Genomic DNA, 25,760 nt, shown 5'->3' on the forward strand with positions numbered 1-25,760 from the left:
AAATAACCGTTAATTGTGAGACTGGATAAAACTTTGTTTTTTACTGTAATAAAATGTTGAAATTATAAATATTTTCTGTGAAAACAAATAAATATGCATACATTTTACAATTAAATATTGTAATGTTGAAAATGTCTGAAAAACTTAGATTTTACGGTATTATTTGAGTAAAACTACATCTTTTGGTGTTGTGCACATTGGAATTCACAGTATAAAGCTGTAGATTTTTAAGCAAACAAAAACATTCATTTTTACAGAAGCAAGACGTTAAAAAATAGGGTCCACCGTAATAATATAACCAGTAAATACCATTTAAAAAAAAAAAAAAAAAAAAAAAAAAAAAAAAGCAAATATCAGCAGTGAAAGACAGTAAAATTGATAGTATTTTTTTTTTTATTTTAAAATTCAGATACTGATATACAGATTAAAAGTTAGGCCTGCAGTATATCATTGTTAACCTTCTGATAAAAAAAAAAAATCAACAGCAAAATAAGATGTTAAAAATAAAGTTCATGGTTGTGAATAAAATTGATTTCAATAATCTTTTTTAATTATTATTTTAAAACAACTTTATGTTGTTGTGTTTCACGCCATATTATCAGACCACCTTAAGTGGGTCCGCCTTAAATTTTGAGTTTGTGTGATCGCTGTTGATTGGTAGCTAAACTGCTGGTAAACTGTGTACAGACGTTTTACGTTCGAATTGCAGAGAAAAAAAAAAAATTCTGGTAGCAACATTGTGCAGTATGAGCGAACCATTTCACCAAAAAAAGGGGAAGCAAGGCAAGACGTGGCTGCAGCGGTCTGCAGACGTGACTTCTGATCAAATTCGAACCTCCTCCTAAAGAAACAAAGAGGGCATTACATTGCGGGATGACGTCACCTGAAAATGACCAATAGCGCGGGGCGCTGCTGAGCTGTGTGCCAACCGCTCTTTTTTTCCATGCAGGAGACTCAAGTTGGCTTCGCTAACGGGGACAGTTTTGAACTCGCATATTAGCGCCATTTATTGCTGCTTGGACCACAGCATCTTCGGAATTTGTAGACATCCTGGCAGCTTACAATTAGTTCGAGGTGAGGTGAGTACATGCAACTTCAAGTTATCTCTGTTATAAAAATCCACCAGCCCAGCGTTTATAGATAATTTTAGCAGTTCGTTTTTTATGAGTGAGGTTGTGAATTTAGTTAGCATTTGTGAGTTGAGTTAGCATTACTGTTGTGAGGGAAGCATTGCTCTGGATTAGTTTCTGTGTTTGGCGTGCTTAATTCACTATGGAGGAATTACCAAAGTACATGGAGTTATGTTAACCTGTAATTTCTGTGGTAAGGTAGTTCAGTCATCAAGGGGCTACATGCTTCATTGTAAACTGCATCGGAATGAGCCATGTTGTTTCTTTTGGAGTATTGAAGCAGGCTGCAAGCAGACATACACCAGGTATGGCGCGTTTAAGGCTCATTTTTACCAAAGACACTCTGCCCCCACCCATGTCACTGGTGTGGCAGTGGTTTCTTCGTTTACATGTGCAATGGCGATGTGTGAACGTCAGTGTCAGAACTCTAAAGAGTTAATAGCTCATCTGAAGAGCCATATTGTGGAAGGACACGTGGTCACTTGTCCAGTAAGAGGATGCACAAATACCTTTAGAGTTAAATCATCTTTTACTGCTCACATGTCACATAAACACAGAGAGTTTTCAGACAGCAGCATTGGTGATTTATATAGAGAGTCTGCATGTCAATCATCATCTGTTCCAACCACATCAGATGACTTTGTACCCTTGATTTCCGAGCCTGCTGCACAGTCTATTACAGATGAAGATAACATGGAAATGCCCCCTGAATTCTGTGATCCTTTTCTGAGAAACGTTTCACTATTCTACTTAAAATTGCAGGGTCAGTTTCTACTGCCTGCTTCAACCATACAGAACATTGTTGAGGAAATGCAGAACATACATGAGTTGGGACAGACATACAGTTTGGGTAAACTTGCATCACTGTTAAAAGATGACACATCATTATTAGAGGAGGACATCAACAAAGTCTGCGAGTCTGTCAAAAGCTATGATCTTTTTTCTGCATGTCATACCGGGCCATTGAGGACAGTGCACTCCAGAGCTCAGACCTTTAAAAAAGCCTTCAACTATGTGGAACCAAAGAAAATATTTTTAGGGAGAGATGAAAACAGAAAAGATAGGTTTGCCTATTATGTGCCTTTAAGAGAGACTTTGAGATGTCTGCTAGAGTCTGATCTGTGGCAGAAATCAGAAGAGCCCTCTACTGAGCCTCCTGCTGATGTTCTGCGTGACATAAGTGATAGTAAGCTGTTTAAATCAAATGATTTCTTTGGTCAAAACCCATCATGTCTCAAGCTACTACTCTACCAGGATGCCTTTGAAGTCGTTAACCCTTTAGGCTCTGCAAGGACAAAACACAAGGTATTAGCTGTATATGCATCAGTGGCAAACTTGCCACTTCATGTACGCTCAGACACAGATCACATGTCTCTTGTCTTACTGTGCAGGGAGAAAGATTTTAAAGAGTTTGGTCATGCTAATGTGTTCTCTGAATTACTGGCAGACTTGAAAGAATTGGAGGACAGTGGGATTGTTGCATCAGATGAAACTAGAGTCAAAGGAACTTTGTTTTGCATTGCTGGTGATAATCTGGGTTCTCACTGTATTGGTGGCTTCACTGAAAACTTTAGTTCTTCAAAGCACTTCTGCAGGTACTGCCTGATAACGAAATCTGAATTTCAGGGTGCTGACCCAAATCTGTGTGGATCAGAACGTACCAAAGAGAACTACAACTCTGCTGTTGATCGCCTCCAGATTGACAATACACCAGACGTCGAAGGAGTGAAGTTCAGGTCAGTGTTCAATTCACTGAAATACTTCAACGTTTGTATGCCAGGCTTGCCACCATGTCTAGGTCATGATATCTTTGAGGGAGTTTTGGCTTATGATGTGGCACTGTCTCTAAATCTTATTTTGTCTTTATTATGATTAAAAAGGTTTGTTTTGTTCCTGCCCTTTTCAGACACTGAATTTGAGCAGAAATCATAAGGATACTCAAAGGACCTGTGACTCTCAGGAAATGGTGAGATTTCAGGTCATAATCTTTTTTTCTTTTTTTTCCCCATTAAATTCATTTTCCTTTTTCCCTTTACAATATTGCTGTTTTGTTTTTGTAAACAGCATTGAATGAGAGGGACAGATGAAACGGTTTCAAGACAATGGCAGGAAAAACATGCTGAAGATTGAAACAAACCTTGGCTGGAAATATTTGGTATGTGTTTTACCGTAAATCAAATTGTTGAAAAACATTCAGCTACACTGCAACACAGGGAAACTTGATTTGCACTTATTTTGTTACTTTCATTTCTTGTCTCATTATTTTTGTCAGTTGTTATTGTTTATGGTGTATGCCCTTCTTGTTTTCTTTCTGAATGCAGAAGCTTCGTTGCACCCCATGAGTCTTCTGGCAGAAATGATGGCGCCTGTATTCTTTGGTTTCCCTAAACATCACACCCTGCCTGTTTATACGAGGCTCTTCAATTAAGTCTGCACCCAAAGATTCAATAAGAGGTAAGCAGTGGTATTATTCAAGTTTTGCTAAAGAAATATGGACAGGAGACGCTAATCTTAATCAGCCGAGCTCAGGTTCATGTCCAGGTGAGCAGTTTCATACGCTATAAAATGTAGATTGAATGATAGGTCTCATCACCATGCATTCAGCCATTAACTTCAAGTTCTCTGATAAACCAATAGGAAACTTCCAACAAATTCTGATTGTGATTAGGGCTGCGTTGTCTATGTATCACTTTTACATAAGTAGATTTAAAGGATAACTATTGCCAAAACGCAACCTGGGCTGTTTTTTTTTTGTTGTTGTTGTTGTTGTTTTTTTTACTGTATCGATTTTGATGCGCTCAAATTTATGCCCCGGCCCCCTAGTATTCCCATTCACTGGCTATTGACCACAAAACAAAATCACGGTCAATCTCAAAAACGGCTCGTTTGTCGTAATTATGCTTTTAAATGGTAAATGGACTTGTTCTTATATAGCGCTTTTCTACTCTGTCTGAGCACTCAAAGCGCTTTATACAACTAATTCATTCACCCAATCACACAAGCACTTTTTTCTGACCTAAGTGCTAAGTAATCTACCATTCATACACATTCACACTCCGATGGATGCATCGGAGAGCAACGCGGGGTTAGTATCTTGCCCAAGGATATTTGGCATGCAGACTGGAGCAGCCTGGGATCGAACCACCGACCTTCTGGTTAGTGGCTGACCTGCTCTGCCACCTGAGCTACAGCCACCCCTTTTAGATATACGTTTGTCTCGTTTACAGTAAAAAAAAAAAAAAAAGCCCAGGTTGCATTTTGACAATAGCTATCCTTTAAGAACTGTATATTTTACACTTAAGAAATCATTTATCATTAGATCTGTTTTTGGCAGCACGTTTTGTTCATTTCTGTGCATTTTGCTCAAGCACTGATCAAACTTTGTCCATTTTTTGCTGCAGAGGGGATCCTGCCAGTCCAAAGTGAACTCCTGATGGACATTGAAGTACTCCTGCAGAGCTTGTATCTTCGACACCATGCGCATTAGAAACTCCACTGAGTCCTTTCCTTCACCAAGGCAGGACCCAGTGACTCATTACTGTTGATAGGTCAGGGGCAGGTAATATTTTGTTTCATGTTTATTCATTCCTCCATGGATTACCAGCCATATATATGGACACATGCTGTATTCTCAAGATCTATGCTGTTTTGTAGGAATAGAGAAAATGATGTTTAGTCTGTTTTCAAATGGTATGTCAAATTTTCTCATTGTTTATCAGTAATATTCACTACCTTGGTTATATATGAGCATCTTTAGATTTTTCTATATTTAGCGGTTGCAAATGTACAATGTACGGTAAACCATTTATGTTCCTCATATTGTACTGTATTTCTAGCGGTAAAATACCGGCAGCTGTGGTTGCCAGGAATTTACCGTAAAATGTATCTGGTCAAAATAAAATGCTGTAATTTGTTATACAATTTCACTGTGTTTTTTACTGTCAAAGGTTTTAATAAGGTTTAACATATTTCTGTTATTTTTACAGTTATTTACAATAATAGGGTCTCTTATTACTGTTAAATTAACAACAAATTACTGTAAATATTATTATATTATAACTTTTTTTTTACTGCAAATATCCATAAAAAGCTATGGAAAGTTGCATTTTTTTACATTAAATTGCTGTATAATTGACAAATATATTTGTTTTTTCATGATTTTGGTAAAATAATACGTTGTCTACCTTAAAATTTAGGGTTACAAAACCAGTATACCGTATTGTCTTTTACAGATTCCACATTTTTTTCACGGTATATTCCTGGCAACCACAGCTGCCGGTATTTTACCGTAAATTTGACAGGTTTTTTTTTACAGTGCATAGTCCGTAAATCCTGTGACTGGGCAATGCGGTCGAGCAGACTCACCATCCGCATCATCTCGCTGTTGAACTCCGAGGGAAAAGAGTCTGCGGGGTCCATGTTCTGGTCGCGATCTTCTGTTATGTGCAGGCTGTGTGCACGCCGGGGTGGTGACATGAAGGACCCAAAATGCAGACTCAGGAAACCAAAGGTGAACTTAAATACAGCTTTAATGTTAAACTAAAAAAACAACAAAACTGAGTATCCAAAAATAAACTTACACGAACAGACTGAAAAAACACACAGCTAAATAAACGGTAGATCACGACAATGACAAACTGAAACACAGGGCTTAAATACATAGAGGGAGCAATCAGGGAATGGACAACAGGAGGGAAACACAGCTGGGGCAAATCAGAACTGACGAGACAAGGAAGCGTAAACTGAACACACTGAGATAAGACAGAGACCTTCAAAGTAAAACAGGAAACACATAACACAGACTGAACAAAAGACACAGACTCACATGCAGGCACTACAACAGAGGGAACAGAAATGTGGGACCAGGACAGACACAGACACCGACTGGACACGGGGATATAGCAGACAGGGGAGACAGCAACTAAGGATTACACAGAGACAAACCGTAAGACATGACTCTAATGAAAACCCAAAGACTAGAAATTATAAATAATATAATAAACTCAAAACCCCTGGGTCAACGACCCAGGCATCCTAACACAAATAAACTATGACAATCAAGTGGACCAGTATAGCAAAATGCCCACTTGGGAAAGTAAATCTGTTGGGCATTTTTCTTGGCCTTCAGACAATAATTCTGATTGCTACAATGCCAGACAGGACACACAAAAAAAATTAAGGCAACAAAACAACCTGAAGAGCCGGTTCAGAGCCAAAAGAGCTGGCTCTTTTTAGTGAGCCGAACCGAAAGAGCCGGTTCTCTAAAAAGAGCCGGAAATCCCATCACTACTTGACTCGGGAGAGGCGGAGTTTGTGGGAGGTGTTGCTTCCTACAACCTGATGAAGGTAGACAGACAAAACAAAAAACAAACAAACAAATAAAAAAAACATATTTAATGTGGTTGGACTGTAACAAATATATCCAATATAACTTCCAATCAGAAGAGATTGTACCAATGAGTGGCCATTACAAGATAAGGGCAAGCAAACAATAAAATGTAGTGAAGTTCAAGCTATTATTTTGAATGAATGAATGAATGAATCAAGGCTTTATTGGCCACATGCAGGTTGCCCCGCAGTGGAATAGATGAATGAATGATTTTGATGAATGAATGAATGAACTAACAGTCACTATAGCTCCTGTTCATATCAGACCTCAAAAAACCTGCAATCTGTTGAGAGAAATGAAATTAATTAATGTTGCAATTTTCATGAGCCCCTTTAACTGGAATAGAAGGAATACTCTTTCAAAAAATGAAAAAGAGCAAACTGAAAACCCTGAAAACAATTCAACTAATATTTCAGCTACTATACTGTAGCTATATGTGCTGTCAAATCAGCTTTGTTTGGCTTTGTTCCTGTTCTCTATATGCAGCTAAAGACGAGATTTCAAAATAAAAAACAAAGGAAAATTAAGATTAAAGTCATCATTTTTAATGAACCTCATGGCTACACTTTGTAAAGTGGGAAAACCTTATTACATCACACATGTGGACCACTTGCCATTTTTATGCCTGGCCAAGCAAATTACACTTCAATATCTGACAGGATCTGGACATGACCCTGAATTGTGCCTGTTTAGAAGAAAATAACACACTGATCTGAATGAAATTGGCAGCACTTCTTGTTAACACGTAACGTCTGTCACGTGATGATGATCCCACTTGCAAAATGAAGTGACGGGGCTCATTTACGAAAAGACAGTTTCTGAAACATTTCTCGTAAATTTGTAACTTTAATCTCATTTTTCGACTGCGAACTTTTAAAATGTTATGAAATGTATCATTTTTCTTTTAAATCTTTTCTTGTAATTTTCTGAAATACCTTTATTTTTTTCTTTTATCGCTCTGAACTGGATAAGTGGTTAAGATGATGGATAGATGGATGGCTCATCCAAATGTATCAGATTTAACAAAAAGGGTTTGTTTTCCCTTTGCAATCCTGAGCCGGTTTTCTTAATAAAAGCTGCGAATCCAGGACGTCAAACGCTTTGTAAGTTAATGCAGCAGTTGAGATGATGAGAGTCTGGGGAGATCTTGAGATGTAACGCACCAAGATATAAGTACAACTTCATTTATCAACCACCTTCCTCCTTGTGACTCCAGTAGATGTTGGGATGTGTGCGTTTTGTTTTTTTTAATTATAAAGACAGTGGAGATAAGGCTAGGGGTATAAGTTTATGTAGAGATAACATGCAATCAGTCCTGGAGTCTGCTCACTTTTGTAGGTAATTAGAAAAAGTCAAAATGTTGAGTTTACTCTATACTGTCCTGCTTTCTTCTTTCAATAAAAGGCCCACATAGTTTTTCTGTTTGCCAGGGTGAGTACCAGAGCAGATATGAAAAGATCTGCTGACTTCCCAGCCAGCTTTTTTTTACTGTGTTTTACTGAGATTTGGTGCCGCAGCCACAAATATTCAGAAGTGTTTATTAAAACTTAAGTGTGATATCATAGCAGAATTAACACCGTCACTCTCCGTCAATGGTTTAATTGGAATGTTTCAGTTTTTTTTCTTCTCGTTTTTTTTCTCTGCCCCCCCTCTTTTTTATGCTGCTCACCCTTGTCCTTGGTTTCTTTCTTCTTATTTTCTTTCAGTGCTTCGATCACCTGCTTCCAGACTCATCCATAAACAACATCCTTTATTTCGACACATACGCACAGCACGATCACGCACAGTCATGTGCTCAACGGCAGCACATTTACATCAATCACACAGCCACACAGACGTATAGGATACACACACTTAATTCAAGCCTACTCATATTAGTAAGTATGCACACACATAGTCAGACCCAGGGAACATCTCGCCACACCTTTTTTTCCCCATTTTTTTTTAAACAAGAGACTTAGTGAAAGATAGGGGAGACTCTGGGTTTTCTGTTCGACAAAGACGGTTACCTAGATCTCTGAGACAGTCACCTGAGTAGTGAAGCTGCATGCTGGCAAGTTACCTTCAACAAACTGAGTTTCTCGCTGACTCCTCCTATCCTGCTACAGCTGATCCAGCTGACTGACTTGGTTTCATTTCCTCATTCATACAGCCTTTGATAAAGTATTACTCTGCAGAAATTCCCATCTTTGCAAACATAATAATCTGGTTAGATGTTAGTTTCTTGTTATATTTAACATGACAACTTTTATTATTGGTCACTGGATAGCACTGATTTATTATCAACTCAACCCCACCCATCCCATATATGTCTTAACTTTAGCAATTACATTTTAAAATTTACATTTACACCTGAATTCAAGTGTTATGACTGAATGTTAAATTGAAATATTTACTATAATAATATAAAATTGATATTAAATCTAAATATTTTTTAAATCTAAATACACTGACACTGATTAGTGATCAGTTATTTAGATATTTCTTTAAGCAACACTGAATTGTGCCCTAACCCTAACCCTAGTTAATGGTTGGTCTGTTTGGATTCAGCACTTCCTGTACCAAAATAGTACGTAAGGAAGGTGACAAATCAAACTTGAAACCTTTGAGTCCTTAAAGTGAAGGAATTATCCACCAATTATCTATCCTACTATCTTATCCACCAATTTCAGATCAATTGGTGGATAAGGTAGTAGGGTAAGTTCACTTCCCTAGCAAAGAAGAGTCATTACAAAACCAGCATGATGCTCTGGATCTTCCTATATCCAGTGATAAACAGTTTCTATGCAGATGGCACTGTTTCTATTTACAAAGCTTGAATCTATTGGTGAGTTCTGTGATGAAAATGAAAAATAATGTGAATCCTGTGTTATGGCCTTGATATTTAGAAAATGTACCAAAACACCACAATTACCAGAAAATTGCATGAGAAAATGGCTTTTGAATAAATTATGATTATATCCTTCCAGTACGTTGTTTACACGTTACATTGTTTTTCATTCATATATTTTTTGTCACCTTTTCTGACAAGAGACTCCTGATTGAGTCCTTCGGGTATTCTGGATGCTCCCAGTTTTGTTTGTTATCCTTTGAACTTGTGTAATTAACCAAATCTCAATGCTGTTTCCCTCTTCGACAACCTCTTTTAACTCTGTCTGGACTCTTGCTCTTCTTAGCAATCAGTAGTTGACCTGCAGTGAAGGAAAATCTATCTCAAGTCAAGTCTCAGGTTAGTGCAGCAGAAAAAATCATATTGTTGGTTTAAGCTGCTTAATTATGGAACAAAAGGTTAGTATGAACATGACCAACATTGTAAATGATCTACATCCCTGTTATGTAATACAAGACTCCAAATACATGCTGACAAACAGCCCTTCCATTATATGTGTATTTTTGTATGCATTCCTTGCATTATTGTCTGTTATAACAATATGTGGAAATCTCCTTGTAATAATTTCTGTGATTTACTTCAAACAGCTCCATACTCCTACTAATTATCTCATCCTCTCTCTTGCTGTGGCTGACCTGCTCGTTGGGATTATAGCATTTCCTCTCAGCATGGCGTTCTCTCTCAGCTCATGTCTTTATCATGAGGGTTTGTTTTGCAAAGTGCGAGGGACCTTTGATATTTCACTGAGCACATGTTCCATCCTGAACCTCTGCTGTATTTCTATTGACAGATACCATGCTGTTTGCCAGCCTCTGACATATCAAACTAAAATCAGCCCTCGTGTTGTTGTGTTCATGATCCTGATGAGCTGGGGGGTTTCTGGGATAATTGGAATTAGTGTCACCATTGCTGGATTTAATAATGAAAAATGTGAGGAATCATGTTTGATTGATGTTCTAATATATAGCACTGTTGGACCCATGTTATCATTTTACCTGCCAGTGACCATGATGCTTTTTATCTACCTAAAGATTTTCTTTGTTGCTTTGAGGCAAGCAAGACGCATCCAGAACACAACAAAGTGTGGACAAACTGCCAGTATCATGGAGAGAAAGGCGACCAAAACTCTGGCTATTGTTTTGGGAGTTTTTATATTTTGCTGGAGTCCTTTTTTTCTTTCCATCACATTCCCACCATTTACCAGTGATTCTGTACCAGTTCCTGTAATTGAAACTCTTAACTGGCTTACATTGGCAAATTCAATGCTAAATCCATTTATTTATGCTTTCTTTTATAGTTGGTTCAGGTCAGCCATCAGAATGATTATTTGTGGGAAAATATTCCAAGGGGATTTTGCCAACACAAATATGACTTGATAAAATATACACATATTAATTAAGATTTCACAAATCTTACAGTAAAAACAAACATAAAACAGCCACTGAACCCTACCTGAAGCATCACACACATAATGTCTCAATAGCGACTGAAAGAAATAATCTGAGTAGCAAATACGTTTTGTACACATGTACAAACACATTGTTTTATTGTTCAAATAGTTGTGCAAATATTGTCATCGCTTATCGTTATGGAGGGCCAGGAGTGACAAAATGAATGAATTAATAAATACTTTATTAATTCATTTAAATTTAAATTAATTATATTAAATAAATATTTCAATAATTATTGAAATAGCGCTCAAGCTGTTATACCGCCAGCAAAGTGCAGGTCCCGGTACACAACTGTCATAACCCCCGCTGACTGTCACCTCTCACAGGTTGAACACCGACTTCATTTACTGAGAATATATCTATCAGGTCTTTATTTCCTGATGTTCGTATGTGTCATACTTTGTTTCAGTTGCCAATTCTGAATTGAAACTAACATTGAGAATATGTTTAAGGGGGAGGAAATAAATAATCAATAATCAGTGTGCCCTGTGTATTCACGCATAATCTTTATAAAAACAGATAACATTGTTGTTTCCATCTTGTAGTAACTGTTAGGTTTAACTATACAAAGCTTGTTAGAAACACATAGAGACTTCACCATGTTCGACTAATATTTTCATTGTGAATATTAAGCATGAGGGTAACGTACAGTCGAGCTGCTGTCTCAGAGCCCTGCATACTACAGAGTGAGGTCAGCATATCCAGGATATCTTTCCGTTATCTGGACTCACTGACCCTAACACTGGGAACTGGATAAACAGTCACACAAAGCTGGTTCTCAGCTTTCTAAGTTAACCCAGTGTTTCCCAGCATGGTTAAATAAAAGTGTTGGCAGCATCAAACTAATCTAACATCATCTACGAGTCTGATTAATTGGTCATATAAATACTCTTTTACAGAAAATCGTCCTTATTAGTGCCAACTATTCCAGAGAAGTGAAAATCTCTGGAATAAAGAAAATAAAGACATACCAGCCAAACACAACATTGTTGTAAAAGAAATGAACGCTTCAGGTTGTCGCAAAGTGGAATGAACATGATTGATCTCTTTTCTCCTTTTTCTTTCCCTCTCCTTATGTTAACTTTCTTCTGAACTTTCCTTCTTGTTTTTCTTTCCCGTCCCCGAGTCCAGTCTGGCCTGATTACAATAACTTAGAATAAAAATAACTAATAAAGATCAAATAAACTATGACAATCAAGTGGACCAGTATAGCAAAATGCCCACTTGGGAAAGTAAATCTGTTGGGCATTTTTCTTGGCCTTCAGACAATAATTCTGATTGCTACAGTGCCAGACAGGACATACAAAAAAAATTAAGGCAACAAAACAACCTGAAGAGCCGGTTCGGAGCCAAAAGAGCTGGCTCTTTTTAGTGAGCCGAACCGAAAGAGCCGGTTCTCTAAAAAGAGCCGGAAATCCCATCACTACTTGACTCGGGAGAGGCGGAGTTTGTGGGAGGTGTTGCTTCCTACAACCTGATGAAGGTAGACAGACAAAACAAAAAACAAACAAACAAATAAAAAAAACATATTTAATGTGGTTGGACTGTAACAAATATATCCAATATAACTTCCAATCAGAAGAGATTGTACCAATGAGTGGCCATTACAAGATAAGGGCAAGCAAACAATAAAATGTAGTGAAGTTCAAGCTATTATTTTGAATGAATGAATGAATGAATCAAGGCTTTATTGGCCACATGCAGGTTGCCCCGCAGTGGAATAGATGAATGAATGATTTTGATGAATGAATGAATGAACTAACAGTCACTATAGCTCCTGTTCATATCAGACCTCAAAAAACCTGCAATCTGTTGAGAGAAATGAAATTAATTAATGTTGCAATTTTCATGAGCCCCTTTAACTGGAATAGAAGGAATACTCTTTCAAAAAATGAAAAAGAGCAAACTGAAAACCCTGAAAACAATTCAACTAATATTTCAGCTACTATACTGTAGCTATATGTGCTGTCAAATCAGCTTTGTTTGGCTTTGTTCCTGTTCTGTATATGCAGCTAAAGACGAGATTTCAAAATAAAAAACAAAGGAAAATTAAGATTAAAGTCATCATTTTTAATGAACCTCATGGCTACACTTTGTAAAGTGGGAAAACCTTATTACATCACACATGTGGACAACTTGCCATTTTTATGCCTGGCCAAGCAAATTACACTTCAATATCTGACAGCATCTGGACATGACCCTGAATTGTGCCTGTTTAGAAGAAAATAACACACTGATCTGAATGAAATTGGCAGCACTTCTTGTTAACTCGTAGCGTCTGTCACGTGATGATGATCCCACTTGCAAAATGAAGTGACGGGGCTCATTTACGAAAAGACAGTTTCTGAAACATTTCTCGTAAATTTGTAACTTTAATCTCATTTTTCGACTGCGAACTTTTAAAATGTTATGAAATGTATCATTTTTCTTTTAAATCTTTTCTTGTAATTTTCTGAAATACCTTTATTTTTTTCTTTTATCGCTCTGAACTGGATAAGTGGTTAAGATGATGGATAGATGGATGGCTCATCCAAATGTATCAGATTTAACAAAAAGGGTTTGTTTTCCCTTTGCAATCCTGAGCCGGTTTTCCTCAGAAGAAGGATGCACTCTAAGGACACACCTCCTCCAAGCCAATCACTCAGACAAAGGTGGCGCTTAATAAAAGCTGCGAATCCAGGACGTCAAACGCTTTGTAAGTTAATGCAGCAGTTGAGATGATGAGAGTCTGGGGAGATCTTGAGATGTAACGCACCAAGATATAAGTACAACTTCATTTATCAACCACCTTCCTCCTTGTGACTCCAGCAGATGTTGGGATGTGTGCGTTTTGTTTTTTTTAATTATAAAGACAGTGGAGATAAGGCTAGGGGTATAAGTTTATGTAGAGATAACATGCAATCAGTCCTGGAGTCTGCTCACTTTTGTAGGTAATTAGAAAAAGTCAAAATGTTGAGTTTACTCTACACTGTCCTGCTTTCTTCTTTCAATAAAAGGCCCACATAGTTTTTCTGTTTGCCAGGGTGAGTACCAGAGCAGATATGAAAAGATCTGCTGACTTCCCAGCCAGCTTTTTTTACTGTGTTTTACTGAGATTTGGTGCCGCAGCCACAAATATTCAGAAGTGTTTATTAAAATTTGTAGATGATGCTCTCGGAGGCCACTCCCCCGTGGGGAGGAAACTTAACCACATACAAGCACCAGCGCTGCCTGACGCTGTGCTTCTGCAGAGCCATGAAAGTTTTTAATGAATGAGTTAATGAAACGTCTGGAGGGTTCACCCTCCATGCGAGTTGCAACGACTGAAAATCACATCGCTGTGTGCAATACAGCATAAGCACAACACCCCTGAATCATGCCGAACAAGAAATTTAAATGTGATCATAAACATTTTGAGTCTTCTGACACCAAGGCAAACATAAATGGAAAAAATAACTGCAGATATTGTTCACAACTCACATTTATCTTTGTAGCATCCTTTGCCATCTCCTCCTCAGGAGCCACCTAAGAAAAATGGCAAACATTAGCAGAAAGATTTCATCTCAGTTTGATTGGTTTTCTACACTAAATGTGAAATGCATGTACCAGAATACAGAACTGATTATGTTTCTTGTTGTTCTTACTGTGCCAGTTAGATACTGAAGCCCACATACTACAGACAATATTTTACACACACAAACAAACATAAAATTTGCAAGGATTTTTTCAAGTTCTATAGTTTTTGGAATAAAATGTCAGCTGTCTTTGGACAAATATCATCATAATATGCAGTTTTGTGCAGGTTTTTGGCTTCTTCTAGATCTGTTTTATACACACTTATACAGAGTTACTGTATTTAGCTCGGTATGACTGTGTCTCATCAATTCCTGCATGCATCAAGAAAAAGTTAGAAAGTAACCTTTTCAGCTCGCTGTAGAATGAAGAATCTTACGGATGAAGTAAACAACACATTTTTCTAAAGAAAAAAAGTTTCTGACGTAACAGGTATCATCTATTTCAGGTCAAAAAGTATTATTATAGTTATAGATCACATATTGAAGAAATGCCAATAAATACATGAAGAAATTCAAAACAAATAATAAAAATAAAACATGCAAAAGTGACTGTGGGGCAAAATGGGACCAAAGCTTACTGTTTGCATACTGCAAGCAGATCCATAACGCCACTTTCTTTGGACTTGAGGTTGTATTTCTCTGACTATAGATCAAGTCAAGTTAAAAAAGACAAAGGGCTCATATTACCTTACTCTCCCATATACTCAAAAGACAATTTCTGAAGACACCTGTATTAACTTCACGCCAGATCCACTCACACTAACTCACACTAACTTGCATTAACATTTGTTTAACTTACCAATATCAAATCACAACTTAAGTGTGATATCATAGCAGAATTAACACCGTCACTCTCCGTCAATGGTTTAATTGGAATGTTTCAGTTTTTTTTCTTCTCGTTTTTTTTCTCTTCCCCCCTCTTTTTTATGCTGCTCACCCTTGTCCTTGGTTTCTTTCGTCTTATTTTCTTTCAGTGCTTCGATCACCTGCTTCCAGACTCATCCATAAACAACATCCTTTATTTCGACACATACGCACAGCACGATCACGCGCAGTCATGTGCTCAATGGCAGAACATTTACATCAATCACACAGCCATACAGACGTATAGGATACACACACTTAATTCAAGCCTACTCATATTAGTAAGTATGCACACACATAGTCAGACCCAGGGAACATCTCGCCACACCTTTTTTTTTCTCTCCTCTCTATTTACGAATAAGTGATGTATTCTCTCCACCTGTCTAAGCGACACACACAGCGTACATCCCTAGTTATGCACACACATCTATGGGTGCACTAAGGTTTGTTACATGGAATGTAAATGGAGCTGGCTCCAGAGAAAAGAGGTTAAAAATATTTAACCAACTCAAAAAACTAAAGGCAGATGTTGTCCTTTTACAAGAGACCCACAGACCTCTTAGAGGTTTAAAAGAACTTAAAACACCTGAGTTTCCTAATGTGTTCTCAGCCTGTTATAATTCTAGACAAAGGGGAGTAGCAATTTTAATACATAAAAATATTAATTTCACAGTACTCGATACAGTTATAGATCCAGAGGGCAGATTCTTAATAATTAAACTATCTATACTTGATATAAAGCTATGTATTGTAAGTGTATATGGTCCAAATGTTGATGATCCCTCATTCTTTTACGTTTTTTTTTAGTGCACTCTCTGAACACTTAAATGGCACACTTGTTCTTGGAGGTGACCTCAACCTTGGACTAAATGAAGAAATGGATAGGCTCAACACAGCAGGAACTCAGCGTAATTGGTAGACCACAAATATAATCAAACAGTATATGAGCGACATTGGTCTTTGCGATGCACGGCGCTCCCTTCACCCCAACAGTAAGGAATATATCATCATCATCATCATCATCACTCCTACTCTCGTCTGGATTATTTTTTGGTCAGCAGCTCACTGCTGAGTGATATTTCAGACACTGAGATTCACCCTATAGCTGTCACTGATCATGCTCTGATAAGTGAAACTAGCACCATTGTTCATTCAGTGATGCTAGTTTCAGTCATTATGCAAATGTACTGTTTATAAGATAGGGGAAACCTGCAGTCAGCTGAGACTGAAGAAGTCACTTGGCTGAGTGACGAAACGTTTCTCCCACTGAAAAGGCTACATCCACATGAACAGAATCAACTTTTGTGAATTTACTTACCTGGATGATTGAGCATGCATCCAAAAATTAGTCTGCTAGCGTTTGCATCTGTGCCTGATATTCTGTCTTATTGTATGTAAATAGGATAACTCAAAACTTCTTGAATGAATTCTGATAAAAAACCTTGTGGGGGTGTAATGTGGGCTCATGTGACCAGTCCATTAAATTTCACCTAACATCCACAGAGGTTTTCAAGGTAAATTTCATGATCTATTGAAAAATTGACAAAAAACCTTGTAACTTAGAAACTATGATTCTTAAAAGTGTGCTGTGTATTGAAAGTACTGTATAAAGATATTATGTCACATTTGACCTCTGACCTCTCCTTCAATAGTAGGGATGGGTATTGATAAGATTTTCACGATTCCGATTCCATTTTCAATTCTGTTTAACGATTCGATTCTTTATCGATTCTTATTTTTAAAAAAGAACACTAAGGTTGATTAGCTTAGAACTTTGTTTTATATCTTCTCTTTGAACAAGATAGAAATTCAGGAGTAACATGGCCTTACAAACCCAACAGTGAGATCTTAAGAGATCCACAGCCTATGGCTCTTCAATGGGGTGTCACAGTGTCCCCAGGAAAAAAAATTGTAAATGTAAAATAATAAAATAAATATTCTTCTGTAGCAATAACAAAGTATAACATAAATTATTCTGTAGCAATTACACAAGAATATCGAGTAATGTTTTTTTAAAAACGGTCTTCAAACTTAACTTAATATTTGAGTGTTTCTTAGTTTTAAACTAGTTGGTTAGTCTACTCCACCCCCCTGTTCGGTCGATTAAGAAAATAATTGCCACGAACATCCCTAGTGCTATTTTTGAAAAATAAATGTGTTATTGCAACAACAGACAATAGAAAAAAGATTGGGCTTTTTCTCCATAATAGAGCTATAATAAATGTTTGTTTTAATTATCCTACTTTTATAAAAGGGAACATTATTTAAAATCAAATAAAGGGTATAAAATAAAGGGTGAAGAAAACAACCTTTTTTGCTTTATTGAATGAATAAAAATAACTGCAAGCAAACTAGTGACAAAGATACTTGGACGGGTTGTCTTATCATAGAACTATAGAAAACAGAGATGCAGGCTGCCCAGGTGGAAGCTGTGGCCAAATATAGTACTCAAGTAATAGGAATGTAATATCTAAAAGGTCTGTGCTCATCTGAGCCGTACAGCTAACTGAATTAAATGTGTAAATGTAAATGTGTCGAGGCATGCAGTTTGCGCACCACTTTTATGTACTGAGTATGTGGGTCGGACGCACAACTCTGAAAACGACTGAAAACGCTAATGTGGACGCGGAGCGTTTTCAAATGAAAACGCTGTTTTCAAATCTATCCAGGCTAGTGTGGACGTAGCCAAAGACCACCTGGCACTTATGTTGGTAACTTACCACAAAATAAGTTTTAATAAAGCAGTCAGGTGTTTGGTGGATGCAGACAGGGAAAAGAAAACAGTTTCAGTAACCAGCTGATTTTTGGATGACATGTGATTGGCATGCGGACAAACTTTAACCCGTCTGGTCGTACCATCCTCTCATTATTGTGGCCCTGTTGCGTCCTTCAGCTGGCCCTGCTGTGTTTGTTCTGCAGGTTCACTTATGTAGTCACACTGACCTGGGATCATAGCCAGCATCTGCCACAAACATGCAAACTTTATCATGAGAGTCCTCTGAGGGGAACAACAAAGCTCTCAATAAGGGGTCACCCATCTTTTTTCAACACAGCCCACAATCAACTTCTAGTCCTTCGCTAAAACCACCTGCAGTCGTTTCCATTGCTTAAAACTAAAAAGCAAGAGGCTAGCATAAGTGTAAGGTTTACACCACAGGTAGGATAAGATTCATAACAGGTGTTATGTTACTGGTTCAGAATAACTGGTGTTGTTTTAGGCATGTTTGCACTTCAGTCAGCTCTCTGTAAGATAAACATTCACACATTAAGAGACAAAGAACCTTCCTTCAGTCATAAAGTCAGTAGTTAAATCAGCAGATGTAAAAACGGTGACGTGCTTTCTGAGCCTTTGTGTCTCTAATGGGACCAAAATGTACAACTTCATGTTTGATCCAATAAGACTCAAAATCAGCATCTCAGAGAATAAACTCATCAGGAGAGGGTTTACTGACGTCACAGTGAGCAGCAGGATCATGTTTTCATGGGCCTCTGTACAAAAAGGCTTCTTTAGAAAACCGGATGAGTTGCCCCATGCTGGACTTTACAATGAATAGCAGTCTAAGGCTTCAGTTTTCACTGACCAAAAAGCTACTTCCATCTTTTATTAAATCTTTTATTAGTTAAATTAAAAATATTAAAATCAATTTTAAAAAGTTCCTGAGTGAAGACTAAAAGACAGAGAACCTGCATTTATCTGCTGTCTGACCAACGATGTGTTAGAATAAAACCCTTAGACGGTTTAAAAATGAAAAGAGTAAGAGTGTTTCAGTGTTGGGCTTTTTTCAGGTGGACTGTGAACCTGCAGCACAGATTAGACCATCCCATTTAAAGAGGAGCATGTTCAGCTGAACTTTGAGTTGTCCCACCTTTACACAATACTATGCCACTTTTAGAATCACCTAAGCTAATAGCTAAGCTATTTATTTTTTAGGATATAGTTATATTGTTACTTGTTAGACTTATTTGATATTGTATTTGGCACTATCCTACTGTATATTACTGTATACTAGTATTCTATTGTATATATTGTGTATCTTATTCCTCTGCTCCTCTGTCTCTCATGCTGCATTGAGCATGTGTACGACAAAAGAATTTCCCTCGGGTTAAATAAAGTTCTTCTTATCTTATCTTATCTTATCTTTAAGAAGGCGGAGCGGACCTTGGACCTGATTCATGTCATGTGTTTGCACATAAATGTGAATGAAGCAAACACAAACAGGTGAAACGATCGGATTCACTTAAATATTCCAGCACAGAGCAGGAAACAAACCTTCATCCATTTCCAGCAGAGCATCCTGAAAGTGTCTTTACTCAAATACTACATGTAAGTATAAATTCTGAAGAACTGTAGCTTACTTTAGTCATTCAGTTTTATTCCATTTATATTTAAGCAAAGATTTAAAAAGTCACGTGCTGCAAGAAGTCTGCAGACTACTGACATTTATTTTAACAATTTAATTCCTAAAGCTTTTGCTGCATTTGGATTCATTAAGGGTGAGTCAGAATGGTGGCTTCTCAGCAGTCATGTGTATATTCGCTGCTGTATTAAAAAAGATGTGCACACGCTGAATTGGCTGGATGGATTTGAGAATGGATTCAGTAGATTTGGTTAAGAAGGTTTCTGACTTCGAAGTGTGTGTTTAAATTCTCTAAATACTAAAAGAAAGTTGTCTGGAGAAGTCAAAGCTCAGAGTGGGAGTTCTGGTTTCTGCAGCAGGGGGCGCTGCTGCTCTGTTTGTGTGCAGCATTGAAGGCCCTGCTGTCGTTTCTTTAGGAGACATTTGTGCTCTCCAACATTTACATTTTAAAAGCTCACAGACTCAGATGAGCTGTAACACACAGGAGAGCTCTGCTGTCTGTCTGCATCATATGATTCTGTTACTGTGACATTTTTCATCATATTTAGGAGGTTGTAGTGATGATCAGAGTGAGGTTGAAACAGACTATTTGAATATGAATATATGAGACTGGAGGTTGTTTAAAGATCTCCCTTTAGACTGTAATAATGCTTTGCTGTCACAGATCCATGGATTATATTAATATCTATCTATATTAAGTTTTTCTATTAAGGTCTTGACAAAATGTTTAGGAAACAACAGAGAAGATCATTTTCAGTACTGTTTAACTGAGATCAGGATGTTCAAAACACCAGTTTCTGTTTAAAAAGTTATTACTTTCTAGTTATGATCTGATTTAAATGCAGACCGTATCGATCAGCACATTTTCTTTGTTAGAAAATAAAAACAGATTATTACAATTTATTTTTTTGTTTTACATCTTCTTTGATTAAAAAAAAGGAACGGTAATATCATCACCTTCACCCGCTGCACCATTAAAGCGATGAATATGACTCCAGCTGTAATTAGAAACAATAATAAATTTGACACTTGTTTCTCATAGAGCCCTGATCGATGTCAGCAGACTGCAACACAGTGGAAAACATTCACTTCAAAGGACTCCCAGAAAATGGAATCTAGAGTGAGGAAGAGACGACGGAGCAGAGAACTTCCTCCTACGATTTCGAGCCTTTTAAAGACACTTCCTGAATCTGCATCTTCATTCATCAAAACGTTTAAAAGGAAGAGACCCCGTTTGAGACGGGCCATATGGAGGCTGAAGAGAATGGCTACAGAGGCCAGACTGATGGAGGAGAAGTCAAAGAAGCTCAGGGTGGTGGTACTGGTTTCTGCAGCAGGGGGCGCTGCAGCTCTGTTCACTGGAAGTTTCAGTCTCAATCTGCTGGGAGCACTGGTTCTCTGCGTTACTGGAGTTGTTACCGCTGCTGGTTACATTAAAAAACACTTTACACAGCAGGAAGGAAGTAGGAAGGATGTGAAGATGTTCCTGAGGATTGTGGAAGAACTGCACAGAGAGCTGGAAGAAATAAAGAAGTTGTGTGAAGACCTGCAGAGAGAATCAGTGGGAGCTGACACAGGAAACATTCAAACACTGAGAGACGATATCGATGAACTGCTGAACAGCAGTGCTAAACTCAAACTCTTCACAGGTTTAGACTCCGTCACAGAGCTGTGTGATCACTGTGAGAGAGCTGTCAGAGAGTTTGAGCAGATGAAGAGAAGACTCAGAGACTTCAGAGGAAGCTCAGACACAGAAATGCAGGAGGACAGCTGGAGAACTTTAAGAAGCTGCTCTGAGAAAGACCAGCAGAGGCAACGAGAGCCGTCTGAGCTCTGAGCCCACAGCCAGGCAACAAAAACAACACACACAGATCTGCTGCGTATGGAGATCAAACAACACACACTCATGGTGCTGATATGTGATGAGTGGAGCAAAAGTCTGGTTCAGTGATACATAGACTGTGCATCGGTTTACATTGTCCTTAAATATAAGTTACATACATAAATAAGAATATATTTGTGTATGAAGGAACAATGAACTCGGAAACAATACAGAAAGCATGTGTGTAAAGCTGTGACAGGGTCATGTTTCCACTGTTTGTTTCATTATCATCTTCTTCTTGTAGTTTACACGTTGCGTGTGTGTCGTTCAGCCTAAAATGACTTTATTCGTGAATGTGGAGTCATATTTGGCTGTTTTGACATGTAGTCAGACAGAATATGACCTCACACTGTATTTGTCTGAGCTTCAGTGATGTACATTAGATTACAAATATTTTCTTATATTAAACATAATTTTCACTGACTCATTTCATTAATTGTTGATGATAAAAAAATAATAAAATAAGAAATGAATAAAATGAAAACCGCCAGTTTGAGTCTGAATAAAACCTCAGAAATCCTTATATGGTCATTTTAAATAACCGGGTGTATGGCATACAGTTGTTTGCCATACACCTGGGGTCATTTTTGACCTGAGATCAACATAGGGTTAGAGGAGGAGCTAAAACACTGGTTTTAGAGACAGGGTAAATGAAAAGAGGGAATATCTTGAATCTGCCATCATGCAAAGATGTAAAGACTGAAAACAGGGAGCTGAGCATTAGCCTGCACAGTCTGTGGGCTCTGTGTCGGGATCACAGTTTGGTGCTTCGCCCTGAGCTGCTGGAGTTGTTGAGTTTAAACAGAGTGGATCAGTCAGACTGTCCACATATTTACCTGCAAAGAGAAGACTTCAGTGTAGACTACGTCCATATAGACATAGCTGTTTTTTAAAACAGGGTTACTTGTCCATGTGCACATGAAAGCACACAAATAAAAACCCAAAATCATTTGAAGTGCTGTGAAGAGCAGGCCAAAAAAATCTAGCTATATAACCCTAACCACGAAGAAATGCTGGCCAATCAAAAGCCTTCAAACAATGACATAAAAAAAAGTTTCTGATCATCTTCACACTGGCTGAATTTCTGCTTTCAGAGGTTTAAAATGCATTTATGTCAGTGACGTGATGTGTGAAACTGAGGCTGTGTCCAAGTTCAGGGGCTGCATCCTTTGAGGGAACTGGCCTACCCGAAGATTCTTCATTATGCCAACATTAGTTCCACTGGATATTTTTAGTGACATAAAAACTCAGTACTTACTTTTATTAAGTTATGCAGGCTTGTTTGCACAACAAGGCTAAATAATTATATAAACTTTTCTCAATGTAAATAGTGTACTTTGGTAGAATTAAAAAAATAAGTGTAGTGCAGGTCTATGATGATTTTTAGTGCTACTATCATCTAGTTCTGATTCTGGTTCTGTCTTGGTTAAATCCTAAGTAGTCCTGATTTTGAACTGTTGTAGTCCTGTTTTAATTCCGGATCAGTTCTGGGTCTGGTTGAATTTGGCTTTAGTACTCGTGTCTTGATACAGCCCCGACTTTGGGGTGTCCTGCATATGTGATATATATATATTTTTCCCTATATGAAGTCATTCTTTTTTGAACAAAACTCAAAACAGAGCCAATTAATCTTTTAGTCATTTCTAACCCCCCCCCCCCCCCCCCCCCCCCACAAAAAAAAAAAAAAAAAAAAAAAAATCCCACATGCATACTACCCTTTAGGGCTAAGCCCCGGGTGTTTCAAATGTCTGGCTCCGCCTCTGGGTCAGAGTGAATGTGGATAGACAAAACATACTATGACTTGTGATACATTTAAGTTAAACACCAAAGACAAATGATCAGGCATGACATTCTCATAATAAATCAGATAAAATACTGCAAATAAATATTTCTGCTCAACCACACAGACACTTCCTACCCGATTTCAGGACAGAAGTAGGCCAGGAGACAATTTATTGTAAACAATCTTATGGAGGAAATTTTTTTCCCCTTAAATATCAATAAAGATTTCTGTCAGAGCAAAATCTCTCTCTCTTATGTTTTTGCTCCTAACCACGACCTTACCTAGCAGTCATGCAATTTTTTTGTGAAAGACATTTCTCACCTGGACATAGCAATAAACTGCTATAGACAACTTTTTGGTCTATAATATGTGAAACATATGTCAAATGTATCCCTCATGAATGATATTGAATCATCTTGTGCCACAAACAAGATTCTTGTCACAAGGTAGAAGCTGCAATCAGTTTTTAGCAGTGACTTTTATTTATCATTCATTCATTTGACATTAAAATGACTTTTTAAAGAGTAATCGAGCCAAGAGGACAGTAGAAATTGCAACAAATATAATAATAGTTCTGTAAACATATTTGAAGTGGCCCAAAAGGACTGGATTGGTTTTAATGTAGTTAGAATAACACAGAGTTATAAAGATAGTTGAAAAACGGATCATTATTAAATTTGATATATAACCCTTTTGTAAATCATGTTCATTAAAGTCTGTTTACCAATATAAGTAAAGACATTACACATAAAAAACTCACAGAAGCATTGGAAATCAGTTTTTGGCAGACAATCACTTTTTGTCACAACACTGGAGGTAAAACAGGTACGATCCTTCATATCTGGAGTCTGAAGGTGCAGACACAAATTCAGATATCCCTGGGATGTTTAAGAGTTTAGAATTTCTCTGGTTCATTAGCTTTAGTCAGATAAATCAGTAATCACTCAAGATTAGTTCCCAAGTACTCCTGAATTAAAAGACACATTCAGGGTATTCGGCGCTGTGCTTTCCCACAGGTGAACTCAGGTGAAATGAAAGAAGTAGTGGAGGCCCCTCTGGCACAATGATAACTCAGAAAAGCTCATTGGAGTAAGGAGATCAGGTTCAGAAGTGGTTCTTTCTAAGAATGTATATATAACTGCTCCTGAAGGTTTTTCATGTTCGAAGTAGAATAAAGGGCCATGCTCCAACTGATCTTTAACCAGTATTTTATTCTTCTTTTCACCAGCAAACACAGTGAAAAACTATGGTGAAATGATCAATGAAAAACATGGATATTATGTCACCAGAATAAAAATTACAACTCAAATAAAACGTACACATAAAGTAAATGCATAAACATACTGTGTGCGCCTTTCTACTGAACATTCATGAGCAGTTGTAGTTCATATCGTCCATATTTTCACCTTGCACACAAGCCAGCCTTCTCTATCTGGCTCGACCCTTCAGTCTGTGGTGACATTGAACATCCCACCAAAGCATGAGCACCACAAAGCGCCATACTCAGGTCCACCAGTAGGTGGCGACAACACAACATAAATCCAGATTAAAAATCCAAAGTTTGAACATTGCAATCACATAATAATTACATTTCAATGTGACAGCTACAATATTTAAATATTCAGGCTTTTTCAACATTTAGAAAAATTGTGTTTGATATTCAAACTAATCTGCTGCACAGTCTCTTTAACTCTGCTGCCACAAGGAGTGGTACAGGAAGTCGCTCAAACCACATGAAACTAATCTTTATAGCATTCGTTTTATTTTACTCCAGGAGCAAAAGATGTTTTCCAAAAAATGGGACAAACTGTTGTTTCATTTTATGGTTGGTGTGGTCCTGAGAGTCGTTGAGCTTGTCTTTGTTTTTAGGGTCACGGGTTTCAAGCTGGTAATCAAGGTGTGAATCAGAAGGGTTAAATCTCGGACACCAAGGAATCTGGTGCTTTTGACGACCTGTTGACGACGGCTGTTAATCAAGGTGTGGATTAAGCGTGCTAAACGAGGTCCTCCCAGTCTGATCAAACTCATTATCTTTGTGCAATTCAGAAACAACACGCTCCTTTTGTTTTCAGACTGAGGCTGCACAGTTTGATGTGAGCTGGAAAGTGCCAGCCATCCTGTGTTACGCTCCTTGTCTGGTCTTACCAACAAGTAAAGTACAAGTAAAACCAAACATACAGTTAGTAATGATCCAGGAGATATGTTAAAAATCTACACAACACAATGGATTTCAATGTTCCACGAAAGAATGTGTATATCTACACAGAGTATAGTAATCCTGTTCAGCTGGATATGAGGAGGTCAGGGATGAATGGTGGGGATGGATGATTCAACCACTGAACCCTGCCCTGTTTCTTTTTTTTTTTTCTTTTTGTTTTTGCTTCTTAATAAAAAGAGGAGAAATATACTTGCCTACATATGCTATTCTACGTGCTTTTAAACCGGTAAGTTTTATATGT

The 25,760-nt window shown here is 37.7% G+C and overlaps 2 protein-coding genes and 1 long non-coding RNA gene across 4 annotated transcripts; all 3 read left to right on the forward strand.

Annotated features, from left to right (window-relative positions):
* Positions 1 to 240: 240 nt before the first annotated feature.
* Positions 241 to 3,418, forward strand: LOC146494334 (uncharacterized). 2 transcript variants are annotated; one of them, XR_014871612.1, is made up of 4 exons: positions 241 to 1,079; positions 1,414 to 2,866; positions 3,037 to 3,096; positions 3,195 to 3,418. It is a non-coding gene; the product is annotated as an uncharacterized LOC146494334 (long non-coding RNA). The 2 variants fall into 2 exon arrangements; XR_014871613.1 differs by having other exon boundaries at positions 243 to 1,172; positions 2,134 to 2,866; positions 3,195 to 3,417.
* A 6,353-nt stretch (positions 3,419 to 9,771) lies between these two features.
* LOC146494335 (trace amine-associated receptor 1-like) lies at positions 9,772 to 11,031 on the forward strand. The gene has a single exon (XM_085147286.1). The coding sequence runs from the start codon at positions 9,796 to 9,798 to the stop codon at positions 10,783 to 10,785; it is 990 nt and encodes a 329-aa protein (XP_085003412.1). The 5' UTR covers positions 9,772 to 9,795; the 3' UTR covers positions 10,786 to 11,031.
* Positions 11,032 to 18,975: 7,944 nt separating this feature from the next.
* LOC146494336 (uncharacterized) lies at positions 18,976 to 23,169 on the forward strand. The gene is made up of 2 exons (XM_085144538.1): positions 18,976 to 19,602; positions 20,679 to 23,169. The coding sequence occupies exon 2, from the start codon at positions 20,745 to 20,747 to the stop codon at positions 21,471 to 21,473; it is 729 nt and encodes a 242-aa protein (XP_085000664.1). The 5' UTR covers positions 18,976 to 19,602; positions 20,679 to 20,744; the 3' UTR covers positions 21,474 to 23,169.
* Positions 23,170 to 25,760: the final 2,591 nt, after the last annotated feature.

Source organism: Neolamprologus multifasciatus, chromosome 20, assembly GCF_963576455.1.
Source record: "Neolamprologus multifasciatus chromosome 20, fNeoMul1.2, whole genome shotgun sequence".
NCBI lineage: Eukaryota > Metazoa > Chordata > Actinopteri > Cichliformes > Cichlidae > Neolamprologus > Neolamprologus multifasciatus.

Bases quoted from the DNA above. Each gene is read 5' to 3' on its own strand.
- LOC146494335 (XM_085147286.1), top strand. From the start codon at position 9,796: ATGGAACAAAAGGTTAGTATGAACATGACCAACATTGTAAATGATCTA.
- LOC146494336 (XM_085144538.1), top strand. From the start codon at position 20,745: ATGGAATCTAGAGTGAGGAAGAGACGACGGAGCAGAGAACTTCCTCCT.